This window comes from Protopterus annectens, chromosome 17.part0 (assembly GCF_019279795.1).
Source record: "Protopterus annectens isolate FY-2018-M chromosome 17.part0, PAN1.0, whole genome shotgun sequence".
NCBI lineage: Eukaryota > Metazoa > Chordata > Ceratodontiformes > Protopteridae > Protopterus > Protopterus annectens.
This window is the reverse complement of record NC_056751.1, coordinates 824,572,682-824,588,952: the sequence shown is the minus strand read 5'-3', so window position 1 is coordinate 824,588,952 and position 16,271 is coordinate 824,572,682. Positions and strand designations below refer to the sequence as shown.

General features: G+C 41.6%; 1 protein-coding gene across 1 annotated transcript in view; it reads right to left on the bottom strand.

The window, feature by feature from the left end:
• CTR9 (CTR9 homolog, Paf1/RNA polymerase II complex component) overlaps window positions 1-16,271 on the bottom strand; it is a 1,518,941-nt gene that overhangs the window by 526,892 nt on the left and 975,778 nt on the right. The window contains exon 18 of the mRNA XM_044059132.1: window positions 8,454-8,599. Coding sequence (XP_043915067.1) covers window positions 8,454-8,599 — 146 coding nt within the window. The remainder of the gene's footprint in view (window positions 1-8,453; window positions 8,600-16,271) is intronic.

Below are 16,271 nucleotides of genomic sequence, written 5' to 3'. Positions count from 1 at the left end.
CCTGATAGAAAGCAGGAATAGGAACTTGGTTTTGTGCCTCTGTCCACTGGTTTGGAGGAAGGTCTGGGAACCCTTTTAGGGTTGGCAGAGAGGTGGAAGCAAAATCTGTACCCCTGGGATACAGTGTTGAGGATCCATCTGTCTTTGGTGATGGACATCCATTTTTTTGCATGAAGGGCAAGTTTTTCTCCTAGGGGCACAAGCAGTTGGGCAGAGGTGGGGAGTGGAGTAGAGAAGTCATTGTGAATTCTTTCCATTAGGGGGTGGCTTAGCACTCCCTGCTTTGGAGGTGGAGGGCACTCCATTGATCTCTGCATACCCTGAGACTGTAGTCTGGGGGGTCCGTTTCCCCTGGGTCTAGTTTGAGGTGGCCTTGAGGGGGCTGGAAAGGACCAATGTTTTGATAGGCAATGCCTACAATACCTAGGAGGTTGTACTTGTAAGAATTCTGGGACTGTCTGCATAGATTTAGCTTTTTCTTCCATCTTTTTAAGAACCTCTTCTGCTTTGGTGCCAAACAGATTGCCCTTGTTCAAAGGAGCGTCTAATAACTTTGATTTGACATGGTCTGGCAAGGTCTGCTCCTTATGCCAAGCATGCCTTCTCAGTACAGAACCAGTGACTGCTGCCCTGCAAGATGCTTCTAGGGCGTCAAAGCCACATTGCAATGTATACTTGCTGACTTGGCTTGCAGAATGCATAAGCTCTTGCAATTCTTTATTTTCTGCACAGGTCTGTAAAGGTTGCTATTTTTTGTTTAATAAGTTTCATAATATGTTGTTGGTACTTCAGCATGTGAAACTGACAATTCAAAGCCCTAACGGCGAGAGTTGCAGAGGTGTATACTTTCTTACCCCATCTGTCCAAAGCTCCGGAATCCCTGTCCGAAGGGATGGGATTCTTAGCTGTAGTTGCTTTGATACCTTTAGGCCCCTGGGATAAGGTTACCATATGTCCGGGTTTCCCCGGACACGTCCTTTTTTTTGGGCTCCTGTCCAGGCGGTTTTTGAAAATTCTGCGATTTGTCTGGGTTTTAAAACCCGGACAAATCGCAGAATTTTCAAAAAGCAGACATCCCTATTTCGAAGTCTTTTCTCCGCTTTTTTTTTTTTTGATTGGCTCATATACCAGTATACGAGCCAATCAAAAAACGGAGCTCTGTTCAATGCGAAACTGCTTGATGTTCCGCAATGAACAGAAGAGGGTCTGCTGTGCACGTTTTTGATTGGCTCGTATACCGGTATACGAGCCAATCAAAAAGCGGAGCTCTGTTCAATGCGGAACTGCTTGATGTTCTGCATTGAACAGAAGAGTGTCCGCTGTTCGAGGTTTTGATTGGCTCGTTTACCGGTATACTGTTACCAGCACATATTATTTCGTCCTCTTAGGTTGAAGAGCAAAGAAAAAAGGTCTTTACTTTTAGTCCTACAAGACTAAGACTTTTTTGCTCTTCAACATAAGAGGACGAAATAATGTGTGTTGGTAGCAGCACATTTTTTCGTCCTTTTTTTACATACAAAGAATTACGGTAACCCTACCCTGGGAGATGATCTCTGGGTCAGCAGTAGGATTTTTGAAAAGGAATTTGAGAGAGTCAGGTACTCTGTAGTACCTGTCTGGTTTTCTAGGAGCAGGGAGTAAAGTATCAGGAGTAAGACTAGATTCCATAAAGACATCATCCACAACTTCCAGGACTCGGGGTATTGCTAAAAGCCTATGCTGTGGCAAATCTAGAAATTCTCTGAGTCTCTTTTTGGACTGAGGATAGTCTTGTCATTCCCAGTGGAAATGCTACCTTATATGTAAGGTTTCACCAAAAGAAAAGTCCTCTGGAGGAGAGGCAGAGGGAATGGATTTCTCTGCATCTGAATCCTCAAGCAGATAAGGGCATGTCTTCATAATCAGATACCTCAGAGTCGTCGGACTCTCAGTCTGAAGAAGCTGCTGGGGACAGGTCTCTTTCTCTTAGCAGGGGAAGGCTGGCTTCCCCTAATCAGCATAATAAGGTCTTCTGCCATTTTAAGCATTTGATGTTGTGGCAAGGGAGCAGGTGCATGCGCTTTGGTCATCAGTTTTCCAAGAGTAGTGCGTACTCTTGGCCTTAGAAAATCGGTCGTTTTAGACAGAACTGAAGATGCAAAAGAAGTTGGTTTGTGTCGAACATTAGTAGTGCGAAGAACTTCCTCAGAATCCGGTGCCTGCTCAGCGGCTCCAGACCCATCCAAGGTAGAGACATCTGCCGGTTCCATAGTCAAGGAAGAGTCTCGTTGCATACTGGACTCTGAACGGGTCTCGGTAGAGGCCTGCGGAACCACTGAAGCAGGCATCAGGGGCTGCGAAAGCACCTCACTGAGTACCGGCGAACTGGCAACTAGCTTAATGTAACGGTCGTCGGCAGCTTTGGACCTGTGCAGTCCGTCTCTGTCTTTATCCTTAAGTTTTTTTGGAATATCGGTAGTTGGATGGCTTACCGAAGCCATTTCAGAATATGGAGATAGAGAACAAAAGTATTTAGTGACAATAAGGGCCCGACGATGGATAGTTCAGGCATTGAACAAGGCACAAAAGTGACAGCGAGGTACATTGTTGTCTGGGCCTAAATAGGTGAAGCAGTAAGAATGGAAATCTTGGTGTGGTATTTGCTTTCCACAGGCAAGACAATTGTTAACTTTCTGACATCGGTTAGAGCAAGAAAAAAGGATCCCCAACGGGGTACTTAGCTTTAGAAGACTTCAGGATGATTCAATTCGTAAACAAAAACTCAGGTAGTGGCCGACCAGCACTCGTGTGAACTGCTTCTACTTCGGGCTCCTCGGCAAGGAAGACTGATGTAATGGCGTCGGCTGCCTGCTTTTATACCCCTGACGACCTGACGTCAGTCCTGCAGCAAAAGCATCTGACGCAGAAATACTAAGTCTCTGGTATTTGGGCCGACTGAGGCATATAACCCCAAATGTGATGACTGCAACAGTGAAACACGAAGAACATCTAGCTCCTTCATTAAAGACTAAAGCTAAGAACTCAAGGATCGCTGACACAGGTGAATAGGAATGTCGGTGCCTGCTGCTCTTGACATGCCATCAGTTGTGCTTGAAAGCAAACACATGGACACACTGGACATTGATTGCAAAGTAGATAGCTGTCATCCCACAGTTTTTGGATGTCAGCAGGCAGGATATCAGATAGTGATGGGAACAGCTCTTTAGTCAGATCCCTCCGAGACATATGGGTCAAACAGTTCAGCACACAGACAGCAAACTTTACCGACACAAAAGTCCTTTTCTTAAATCTGTCCAGTGCCCTGTACTCTCTATTTAAGGGACTGACAGCTCCTTTTTGGGGCATCTGCAACCACCATGACATCTACAGGGGGACCCATTCTCTACAGGGACCTGTTCCTAGGAGCAACCAATATTTTACTATGTATTCTTTGGATAGGCACAACCATGTTGTGTTCCTTCCAGATCCACTGAAAGACCAAGTCAATGAGCTTGTGAGTGGGAAGGGCCAACCAAGAAGATGACCAGCCTCAAGGAATACAGGCTCTAATGGGGAAGGAATTTCTATGGACTAACCCCCTCTCTGCTGCATCCATTTGAGAACATCTCCAAAGGAGTCATCTGCTGGAGGGGATCTTGATGCCCTCAATCACACACTCTAGGAAGAATCAAGATGCCTCCTCTTGCAAGACCTGTGACCTTCCCCAGTAGGACCTTCCTAGAAGGGTAAGAACTGGAGGGAGAACTTGCCAAGTGAGAACTCTCAAGGCTTGAGAAAACCAAAGAAACCGTGTTGGGTAAAACCTTGGTGCAGAAATAAATCCAAATGAAAGGTAAAAAGTAAAAAATGCACCAAGATAACACACAGCAAACGTTTAATCACAGCAAAGTACAAAGTGGTAAGCGCTTTCACAACCGAAGTTGCTTCATCAGACACCACAGTAAAAAATGCACAGGTTTAAATAGAGATTATAAAATGCCAATTAATCAATAAAAATCACACAATGATTAAGTAGCAGTGAAAAACAATTAAGCCTGATGCTCAAACTAAAAAAAAGCATTGCTTAAAAACATTGTACAAGAAGGAATCAAATACTATACATGAGAAAGCACTTAAAAAACTTATAAAATCATTATAAAACATGGAAAAATACTAGGCAGGAAAAGTTAAATAGAATACTTGAAACTAATAGTTAAATACATTAGACTAATTTTCAAAGAACTTAGCTAATCTTAATGCTTGAGATGTCTAGCCTTTAAAAAAGGGACCAAGGAAGTAGTAGCATTCAAACCAGGATACTTTTCAGCATTAAGTTTCAAAACCCACTTCTGTTCATGTCCCTCTGTGATATTCTCAATGTCACCACCTCTGGGGTTTCTATGAATATGTTGTAGAACAAAGAACTTAAAGGAATGAGAATGCCATTGGACATAACATGATTGGCTAGAGCATTTGATGGTTTATTATTACTAATATCTCTTAGGTGGTCTAGAATACGATCTTTAAGCATTCTATTTGTTTTTCCTACATAAAAAGCAGGACATTGTACACAAAAACAATAATAGACCACATCTGTAGATCTGCAATCAGTGTATTGATTAGTGTAGAAAGAAAATTTCCTAGTAGGATGTACATATTTATTTTTGCCATATATAAATTGACAAGCACTGCAATTCCTGCATGGAAAAGTACCATGCCGATTGGATCTAATAATAGTTCTAGATAATTCACCATGACATAGATGTTGTTTAAGGGATTTATTATTTCTAAAACTAAAAATAGGAGAATGTCCGACCTTGTCTACCAGTCCAGGCACTTCTTGTAGCAAATACCAATGCTTTTTGACTACATCTAAGTATTGATTGATGTTGCTGGAAAACTGAAACACCACTCTAAAATCATTACTAGTTCTGTTAGTATATCTTGTATTGTCAACAGCATCACCAGCATTAAAATAAGGTTTACATCTAGTGCTTCTCAGCTTCCAGGCATTAGAGATAGTCTGTTCAATGTCTGCAAGTGAGTATCCCCTATGTAAAAATTATGTTTTTAAATTAGATAGGGCAACTACTGCATCTTCATCTCTGCTATGCAGTCGCAGTGTTCTAAAAACCTGACCCTTGAGCACGTTCCTAGGAACGTGTCTAGGGTGCATACTAGATTTGTACAAAAGAGTATTTTTTCTAGTGGGTTTAAAATAAATATTACTGCAAAGACTATTTAAAACAGATTTACTAATCTGCACATCAAGGAAACTGATGTCAGTGTTGGAACTATGGTAAGTGAACCTTAAAAAATCAGTAGTTGAATGCAAATATTCCACAAACTGTGCCAAATCAATACCAGAGCCTCTCCACAGCATAAACACATCATCCACAAAGCAGACATACCAAAGTATTTGTCCAAAGAATGGATTATTGTTTGACAACACATTTTGCTCTTCCCAGCTGACCAAAGCCAAGTTGGCATAGCTATTTGCACATGCAGTGCCCATGGCCACGCCAACTTTCTGCAAAAAGAATTGCTCCTGGAACATAACAATGTTGTTCTCTAGGATAATCTCTAAGAGACTACAAATCAACTGTATCTTAGTGTTGGTGAAACACTTATTAACATAAAGAAAATCCCTAACGCTGTCAACACCCCAGGTGTTAGGTATACTAGTGAATAAGGATTCAATGTCTAATGTAACAAGGACAAAATTCTCATTAACATCAACACTTTCCATTCTATCATAAAGCCTTTGTAAAAACATCTTTGTATCCTTCAATATTGTATGGCAGTTTGCCAACAAACCATGCAAACATCCCTCTACATAAATAGAGAGAGGTTCAGTACACCACCCAGTGCCTGAAACAATAGGACGCATGGGTGGAGATAACAAATTTTGTGTATTTTGGTAGGCCATATACCCTGGGAACAAGTGGTTTATACACATTAAAATACTTAAAAAGTGAATCATCTATTAATTTTGTGATTAGTAAATCAAAAATTAAGAAAGTAACTTTATCTATAATAGCGTTAACAGTAGGCTTGGAAATGCATTGATATGTATGCGTATCAAGTAAAAGTTTCTCCATTTGTGTGACATATAAATCCTTGTCCATTAACACTATACCGCCTCCTTTATCTGCCTGCTTAATAACTATTGAATGTATATTTTGTAATTCTTGCAGGGCTCTGTGTTCATCTACTGTCAAGTTATAAAATGACATACTAGTATCAGTTAAGTTGTTTAATTCTCTAAAAGCAATTTCACATACATCTATGAATCGTTGAATACCTGTTGGTAAAGCTGGAACAAAGGTACTAGGTTTTCTGTATATATTATGTCCTTTATTACCTGCAGTAGTATCTGTAGGAAACAAACACTTCAGGGAAAGACTTTTGCCAAGTAGTCTTAAGTCCTTCAACATTTCTGCTGCGTCAGCCCTCCTTGCAGGAATAAAGGATAAACCTTTATTAAGAACACTAAGCTGTTCACTATTTAACACAAGGCTCAAGGCTTAAAGAGGCTGACTATCCCTGTCTGATAGGATGAGTGGACATGACAACAGGATCCCACTGGGGTAGGGGTGGAGCACAGTGGGTATGAAACTCCTCCTCTCTGAACCTGGAGAGCACCCTCTCAAAAGCTTAAGCCGGAATCAGTGCTGAAGATGTACCCCCCGACCCAAAGAGGTCAAAGAAGGAACATCCTCAGCCTTGATCTAGCTTGTTTCCAAGGTGGACATTGAACCCACATGTCCAGGGCTGAAACACCTAAGGGTAGGGATGGCTCTGAAAACAGAGTCAACTCTGACCCCCATACCTCAGCCCTGACACTTCAGCCCCAAGACTCTTCCCGATCCGATGGAGTCAGAGTTGAAATGGTGTGGGAAATCATTGGAATACAAGTCCAAAGAACTATCTGCTCTAACAAGGTCTCTCACAGGAGTCACTTGGAACCATGGGCACTGGACCCTCAGATCAGATCAGAGACAGAGTGATCATGGCTGAGATCTCTGGGACTGGCCCAGTGGACACAAATGGGGTAGGTGCCAGGAGGTCCCCCATTGGATCTGAGTCCAGAGAAATGTTTGCATCAGACTACTGATGGCGGCTTCTCAGAAGCTCCTCGATGACTGAAAAAACCTGAAGGAAGATACCACAGAAGGTGGCCTGGATTATTGATGACTGGGTCTATCCTACAATATTGGAGAGTGAAACACAGGACTAACTGGCTCCTGGAAGAAACACCAGCAGATCCTAAGCAGTTCCTTTTTGGCTGGATCCAAATGTCTCGTGGTCTTCAAGGTCAGGCTGGATGGGTCTGATGGATCCAAAATGTCTCGTGGTCTTCAGTGTCAGGCTGGATAGGTCTGATGGATCCAAAATGTCTCGTGGTCTTCAGTGTCAGGCTGGATGGGTCTAATGGATCCAAAATGTCTCGTGGTCTTCAGTGTCAGGTTGGATGGGTCTGATGGATCCAGAAACCTTTTTCAGTACTTTCCTTTTTGTTTTCCTTCTCTTTGCTCCCCTCTCTCCTTTTCTTTAGTAGTTATCGGGTTCTCTAACTTCAAGGAAGGAGACGTAGTATGCAAAGTGGAAGAGGCTGGAACTAACATTTGGGCAGAGAGAAGGCCTTTAAGGGCAAGTTTTTTCACCTGTCAGTGAGAGCCCTGACCTCAAAAGAGGCAGACACTCACATTTTACCTCCAAATGGGATACCCCTATACAGTACACAGAGAGTGTGAGGATCCTGTAGTGGGATCTTATAGCACAGGCACTGTGCTTTTTAAAAACACAGGCCTTGCCTGCCATAACTAAGAACCTGAAGAGGCAGAATTAAATACAGCAAAAGCAGCTGAAAACTCCAATAAAGATGATAATGTCAATAGCCCTAACTAGCTACATAAAACATACCAGAAAAAATGTCTACACTAGGTAAGATAAAAGTTTCAAAACCAATTTTTTTTTTTTTTGTTAGGGAAGAGAAGGCAGGAATTGAAGCTCCCAAATAAAAACTATATAAGGTTACCAAGAAAGGCTTTAATTACACAACAAATATACTAAACTACTCAAGAAAAAAAAATTTACAAACATTATCCAAAAAAAAAACAAAAAACAAAATAAAAAACAGTTAACAAAAAAAGCACTTATCTAGCACTTGAGCACACAGCCCTCACAATCGCATCTTGACCAAACAGGTGACAAATGAGATCGGAGGTACTCTTGGACAAGAATGAATTATGGATGGGGAAGAGCCTGAGCCCTGGATTCAAGCTCTTGAAAAAGGTGCCGAGGATGGATCCAATAACCCATTTGTTGAGTCAGACAGAAAAGACATCAGATCCAAAAATATACAGATCTTTCCAAACAGATAAACAAGCTTGATCTGAGGCAGAACAAACACAGAATGGGACACACGAGTACCTGCATTACAAAGTCAATCGTACATTTACATTTTTTACCTGTGGGCAAGCTCTAGCTCCTTGACAGCATTCAAAACTTCCTTCAGGTTACTCTTTTCATCTTTCAAGATAGAAGTAGCTAGTCTTTGCAGCACTAAGGCAATATTAAACATCAGCACTGTATCATTAGGAGCAACATGCCTGGCCTGGAAAGAAAATAACATGCTGTGTGTTACAAGGTGCATCTGATTTAACACAGAAATGAGCCAACATCTTTAAGTCCTGACAGCAGTTAAGGAAAGCCAAGTAGTGCTCTGAGATACACGGTTACATCAGTGGGAAGACAACTTTTTTCAAGGTCATTACAAGTAATGGTAACCCTATACAGACACAGTACTCTGTTCCTCTCATCACAGACTCAAAATAGGCTAGAATATTAGTCTCTATTTCTCAAAAGTAAGAAAAATTCATGGACAAAGTGCAGTTACGAAAAATGTTATACAAGACATCATTATCGAGTGAATCCGAGAAAAGCAAGCAGCAAATGTTTTCATCATGTCAGATGACCTGCGAGGAGTACTTCTGCAATGGCTAATATTTGGATTTCTTCTTATGACATCTACAGTTTGACAACTGAATTTTTTTTCTCAAACCTCTACCAAAAAGGTGTGCATAACTCTGGCCTGCACATCAGTGATGCCAAGCCTTGTTTCTCTGCTACTCTGATCACCATCTCATGAGAGAGAACCACCATAAAAGAGACAGCCAAGGATATAAAAACAAACTTGCAAAACTTAGCAGGATAGGTCATTCGGGTTCAAACGAAGATAACCGAGTAAGAGGTGACCACAGATGGTTATGCAACCCTAAAAATGAGTAAAATACAATAAGCGTACCACCTCTTGACTATAGAAGCTTTTACAAAGGGCAACTATAAGAATTCCAAGAATTAAACAGTTAGAACCTCAAAGGAGGTAAGAATACAAAAGAAAGACCTCAGAAGGCACAGCAGTGCCAAATAAAGCCAGCTTCTTAAAATCATGGTCTGAGTAATCACTCACAGGAAAGGTATGAACCAATGTCCAGCTGCTATGAAACATAAATTTGCAATGTTTACACTTCTAAAGAGAGTATTGAATGCAGTCATGCCTCCTATCAGGTGTTATTTGGCAGCAGCATTCCCAAATAGCTATTTTACCACCTGATGGCAAAACACAATGCAATTACAGCAATCCACTGGAATATGGTATGTTAATGGAAATCTAGCCTCTCCAGCTTGAACAAATTTATTGAAATGTTCTGTACTCATGAACTTATGCATCCTCCAAGTAAAACTTAATGGTGCTGCACATCTAAGAAGTGAGGTGTACACTATTCTGGATTCTGAAATCAGGGAGATGAATGCACTGGTTTAAGCACAATTCTGAAATCAGCTTTGGAAGGAAAAGTGTCTTTCAAAGTAATAGATATTCGACTCCTGTTGCATCATTCCTTATCTAAGGGAAACTGCTACAAGTGGATGTCTACCCTTCCAGCCAAACTAGCAAACTTTCAGAAATCCTTAGAGTATACAGGACTAACCCTTCCCCAAAGCATATCTAAAAGGGAACACAACCCCTGTCATTTACATTTCTTTGTTGTCCAACAGTAACACAAAGCAGTCTACTCAGGAAAGCAAACAAATCAAGGGCAAAGTGCCTAGCTATCCCTTGATGTCAAGCATGGTATTTTCTTTCCCAGTCCCAGAGATGGGTTAGAAGGACTCTGAAAATAAGGGCTGTGTGAGATAAAACTACTGTACATTACAAGCCCCCTCTTTTTAAAGGAAAAAAACAGAGAAGCAACTGACCTGCCTTCTTTCACATCATCTTTATCGAGAACAGGAAGTAAGGAAACAGTGGTTTAGAGAAACAGAACTATGCAAAAGACAATCACAAGGCCTTCTTTAGCTATGTTAGAAATCTGGGTGGAAACTCCCAGATATGCTCTGAGTTAGTCCAAAATGATACAAAATACACTGAACCCACTGACATTGCCAACATTCTGGCAGACAGGTTCAGTGCAAATTTCTCCTCCCCCTCCCCCCCAAAAGGAGAAAAAACTATCCCAGCAGAGTGTAGCCTCCCTAATATCTCAGATGCCCAGGTGAGAGCCGCCCTCTCTAAAGCTAAGAACACAGCATCAATGGGACCGGACGGTGTCCCGGGCTGTGTGCTACATGAACTCCAAGAGGAACTAAACCCACACATGAGGCTCCTATTTAATCTTAGTCTTACTACAGGATACGTACCCAAAGAGTGGCGTACGGCGACAGTGGTACCACTTCACAAAGGTGGTGCTTCTACGGACCCTGGAAATTACCGCCCCATAAGCTTGACGAGCCTGGTCTGCAAAGCTATGGAGAGGATCATTATGGAACTCATAAACAAAGACATTGGGGATCTGCAGACATTGGATCCTACCCAATTTGGCTTTGTCAAGGGCAGATCCTGCCTCTTGAACTTGATCGACTTTTTTGAAACAGTCACTAAGGCCATTGATGAGGGTAAGGCAGTTCACACAGCCTACCTTGACCTTGCAAAAGCCTTCGACACAATACCCCACTCGGGCATCATAGACAAACTCACCAGCTTAAATGTAAACCCATATGTCACAAGATGGGTTACAAACTGGCTCAAGGACAGAACCCACAGGGTCAGAGTTGCTGGAGCTATGTCAGACTCTAAGCCAGTCACAAGCGGTGTCCCACAGGGCTCAGTCCTGGGACCCCTCTTGTTCGGCATTTATTTTTCCGAGGTACAGGCAAACATAGGAGGATTGTGGCTGACAAAGTTCGCGGATGACTGCAAACTGGGCGCCATAACTGATACTCCAGCGGACACCAACATCCTTCAGAGAGGCCTCATTGAAACGGATAATTGGTGCCAGAGCCATGGCCTTAAGCTGAATGCCAAAAAATGTATAGTCATACCCTTTGGGAAAAACAAGGTACCCACAAATTACCACATAGGTGGTAATCCATTAAGTACAGAAGAGGTAATCAGGGACCTTGGGACCCAGGTTGACAGTAACCTCTCAATTGACACTCACATTGCCAAAGTGGTTAGAAAAACCTTCTATATTGCCCACCTTATCATGAAGGGTTTCACATCTAGATCAAGTGAGGTCATTGTGCCCCTGTACTCTTCTCTTATCAGGCCAATGATTGAGTACAATGCCCCATTTGGGATGTATCTTACCCGTTACCTGCAGCAGTTGGAAAGACCCCAAAAGTTCCTCACCAAGAGGATAAAGGGTCTTAAACATATGTCATATGCTGCCCGACTGAAAAAACTCCAGCTCTATTCAGTCGCATACCGCCTACTCAGAGGTGATCTGTGCCTGACGTACAAGGCCATGTCCAATCCGGAATTAATGGCCATGTTCCATCTTAGTAAATCCAAATCCACCAGAGCCACGAGAGCAAGAGACTTAAACCTCAACACAGAAATAAATAGGACATGCTGGAGGGACAGATTCATAACCCAGAGACTCCCTACACTCTGGAACAGGATCCCAGTACATGTTAGGCAGAGCCCCTCACTGACTCTGTTCAAGAGAAATCTTGACGAGTGGATGGGAGATCGTAGGTTTACCCCGGGGGTCATCTCTGTGTCACTACTAGACAGAGGCACAGTAAACTAAACCCTAAAAGTGCGTAGTATTCTCATCCTAAGGGGTGGTGAAAGCCACACATACTCTGGCTAGGCTTATAAATGCCCTAGGGCAGATAGCCTAGTACGAACCTATGAACCTATGAACCTATGCTAAAAGAAATGCAATTGTTTTCAGAGAAGATATATGACACTTGCAACTACCTTTCAGCAAAATCCTACTGATCACCGCTGCCCTATTCCTAAAGTATGGGTTATCAGCACTGCCACCTGGCTGGGGTACTAAAGCTATACCTTCCCAGAATCGTACATCTGATGCGTGATCTCAGTTCACAAGCATAGGGGGTATATGGGCAGATGGCGGACTGTAATTCTTCAAACTATCTCCACGCCAGTAGCCTGAAGACCCCCGAGACACAAGACTGGTCATTTAGGAGGGGAATAGTAAAAGCGCCAAAAAGGCACCCTCAGTTCTACGGAGTTTTTCAGGGGACAGGAACTGAGGGATAAAACTGAAGAAGGAGACGATAAAAACAGACAGGATGAGGGTGGGAAGGAATACTACAACAGTGATCAGTAGGACAGTTGCGGTTATAAGTTCTTACATAACTGTACTATGTCTTGACTGAAATCAAAGTTGCATTATTCCCAACATATGGGTGATTCCCAGAGCTAAAGGGAAAGTAGGGGAGTCTGGTTAGAAGGGAGCAGAACTGCCTAAGCCGCCAGATAAGACTCACCTAGTGAAAGTAGCTCTGGAGCTTAAAGGAAAACTCCACCCTCTCCTATACTTTAATTCAATCCTTAGGTTTTTCTTTTCTCCCTACAATACAGTTCCAGTACTATGCAAGTACCAGAAACCTGCTTGTACTTTTTAAAACATTCATTTCCTTGCCTTGCAGCCAAAAAAAGAGAAAGACCACCTCCTTTTTTTTTTAAGCTCAACTTCTCACATACTTTGCAGAGGAATTTCTCCACCTACGTGACATACCAGAGAGTAAATTATAGATTTATCTGTGTCTATCCGGTACCACTGTCAATCTTAGATGGACAATTAAATCCTGCTAATGTCTGGAGCACAGCAGCTGCTATAAAAAAGACCAAAAGGTGTGGAACTGTTTCCCACTGGTTTTACTGCAGAGAGGAGGAGAAATTAACACCCCCTTTTCATAGCAAAACAAAGCAATTAGATCAGTCAGGGGTTTAAAGGCAACTGTCTCGTTTTTTGACAAATTTACATAAGTAGCAACACAGTACTGAAATGCTAAGCTTTAAATGTTGGTTATTTATATTAGTTTATATGTTAAGATAATTTAAATGTAGTATCAAAGATTTCTGTGACATTTAGAAAAAAGTCTGAAACTATGTTTTCTTGTAAAGTATCAACATATTTACCATTTTCAAGACCCCCCCCCCCACATGACATAACTGCAGAAAGAAAGACAGGTGGAAACCCTATCAACTAAGTGCACCGACACTGCTCATAAAGAGGGCATTTATGCTTTTTTTGTGACATCCTTCCACAGGGGGACGCATACTTGATACACACAGATCCACTATAAGAGATTTCCACTGACTGAGTTGGTCCTTACAGTGATAGAGGGTATGAGCATTTCCTGGTTCACAAAGGTATGTGACCACTGATGGCAACCATAATATTGTGTCTTTCGGCTTTTCCCAGTTAGGGGTCGCCACAGCGGAGCTCCGGTCCGCTAATGACTGGCAGAATATTTTTACGTGCCAAGTTGCCAGCCCTTTACCTTACCATAGGTTTACTGTGTGCCTTTGCATTAAAAACATTAAGAAAAGGAAATCAGAAGTACTTAACTATGTTTAAATGCACGTCTGACTGAGTGCATATACATCTATGTATCTATCTATAGATACACATACACAGTATGTGTATGTCTTTGTGTATGTGTATGCATATATACAAAGTACGTGTGTAGCACACGTTACATATATGTATAACAAGTGTGTACAACGGAGAAACAGATTATATGCCTGTGTGTGTATTTCATGTCCTTTAAATAAAAACAAATCTGAATGGAAATGTTGTTCAACTGTGTGTGCCTCTACACAAACACACACACAGATTATATACATATGTATAAAAATGTATGTAGCATGTACAATACTATATATGGGATGCAGTACAGTGTGGATATCTCTAGAGAGAAATGTGCACGTTATGTTTGTAATTTGTCACACATGTACCGACACATAAGGATGCACATGTACATGTGTGTGTACATAACACATGTACACAGATGCACATATTTACGCACACAGATGGGGTGTGTATTATTTGTCATCACCTAATCACCTCCTTTCTCCTACTTTCCATGTGTTCCAAATCTTTTTCACCATACTAGTTATTAGGCTCGACAGCAATGGTTGCTCCATTCCAAAATTTGTAGGTTTAGTATGTTTTCATACTATTAACAGCAAAAAACCACTCTGTAGCCGATGTCCTCCAACCTCTATATAGAATCTGGTTTATTAAAAGTCCAAAAACTCGTACAAAGGTGAACAAAAATCCAGTAAAAAACAAAGGTTTTTACTGGATTTTTGTTCACCTTTGTACGAGTTTTTGGACTTTTAATAAACCAGATTCTATATAGAGGTTGGAGGACATCGGCTACAGAGTGGTTTGTTGCTGTTATTAGTTGTTGGTACCACTTCGTACACACATTTTGCTGGTTGATATTTTCATACTATCTTACGACAACAAATGTGATGAAAATATAATTATTCACCCCCATCCTTTTCTTTTGTGAAGCCATAAAACATTCACTTGCTGATTCCTGGTCATTTAGAGAACAGTAACTTCTTACAGCACTGTGACTTGTGCAATATGGCTACATGCAATTCGTTACTTATAATAAAGTTAATACAGTAAAGTTACGCATTACTAATATATATATTCTTATAAATGCTTAATGTTTTACTTATTCACTTTCACACACTGGCTATGTGCTGCACATGTAATCTTTGTCAATGTCTTAATGTCAGTACTTTTCTCTTTGTATTGTAAAGTGCATTTATTACTTATTATCTTTGTCAATGCGGCCTAAGTCAAGGCTGAAAAGTGTGCTGGGGCAGGTTCACTTTCCTGGTTACCAAAGTATAAATAAAGGCAAAATACATAAAAAAGGGGGTGAACATGACAATTACGGAACTACTAAAGCACATTTTAATTTTGCATCATTTCACGGCACTGGGAAGTAGCAGTACATATTTAGCAAGGATCACTGACTGCAGTGAGAGTTTTCACACCTCAGCATAAGTGTGTGGGGGTAGGTCTGTCAATTCTTTTAAAAGTACAAAATCTCTTTACAAAAGCCTGCTATTTACTTACTTTATTTTGCTGGAAGTAGCTAACAGCTATTTACAGCATAGAAAGAAGAGTTGGGTAAAATCTTACCATAACAACAGATGTCCTCCTCTTCTCTGTTGCAGTATTTATAACATGAGGGAGTTCCCCGCCGTAGGTGAGCCAGTGTCAGCCAGTATACAAAAGACTTTACTACTGTATGGTGCGCGGCACGTCACACACAGTCTGCAACTGGACTTTGGCCAAAAAAAGTGACGTACACATGCACCATCCTCAGAACTGACTGCCCCAGGAGGAACGCTAGCTTAAGGAATTAGGGTAAGAATCATCCAAAAAGAAGCAAGGCCGGAGGAAGGAGGGAGAGAGGAATACTGCAAAAGAGAAGAGGAGGACATCTATTGTTATAGTAAACTATATCCTTCTATTCATCTGCTGCAGTATTCATAACATGAGGGAGAATACCAAAGCTCATGAAGTAAGGGAGGAAGGTGTAGCCCTGCAGTACTGGCTCTGAAAACCCTGGTCTAGATTTAGAAATTACATCTAATTTGTAGTGTTTGGTGAAGGTATGGACTGAAGTCTACGTAGCTGTTTCAAGGAATGAATTAGTGCCCAATCCCTTAAAGACACCAGATGAGGGAACAGCCCTGATGGAGTAAGCCCTAACAGGGGAAGGGAGAGTCTTACCATGGTGAGTGTAAAATAAGGAAATAGTCTGCTTAGACACAGCTTGCTCCAGGGCCCTGGGGTATTAAGAAACAAAAAAGCCAATCTGACTTTCTAACAGTTTTGGTTTTCTCTAAATAAAATCTAAGCTGCCTGTGGACATCTAAAGTATGGAACACCCTCTCACTAGGGTTCTAGGGGGAAGGGAAAAAGGCAGGTAGG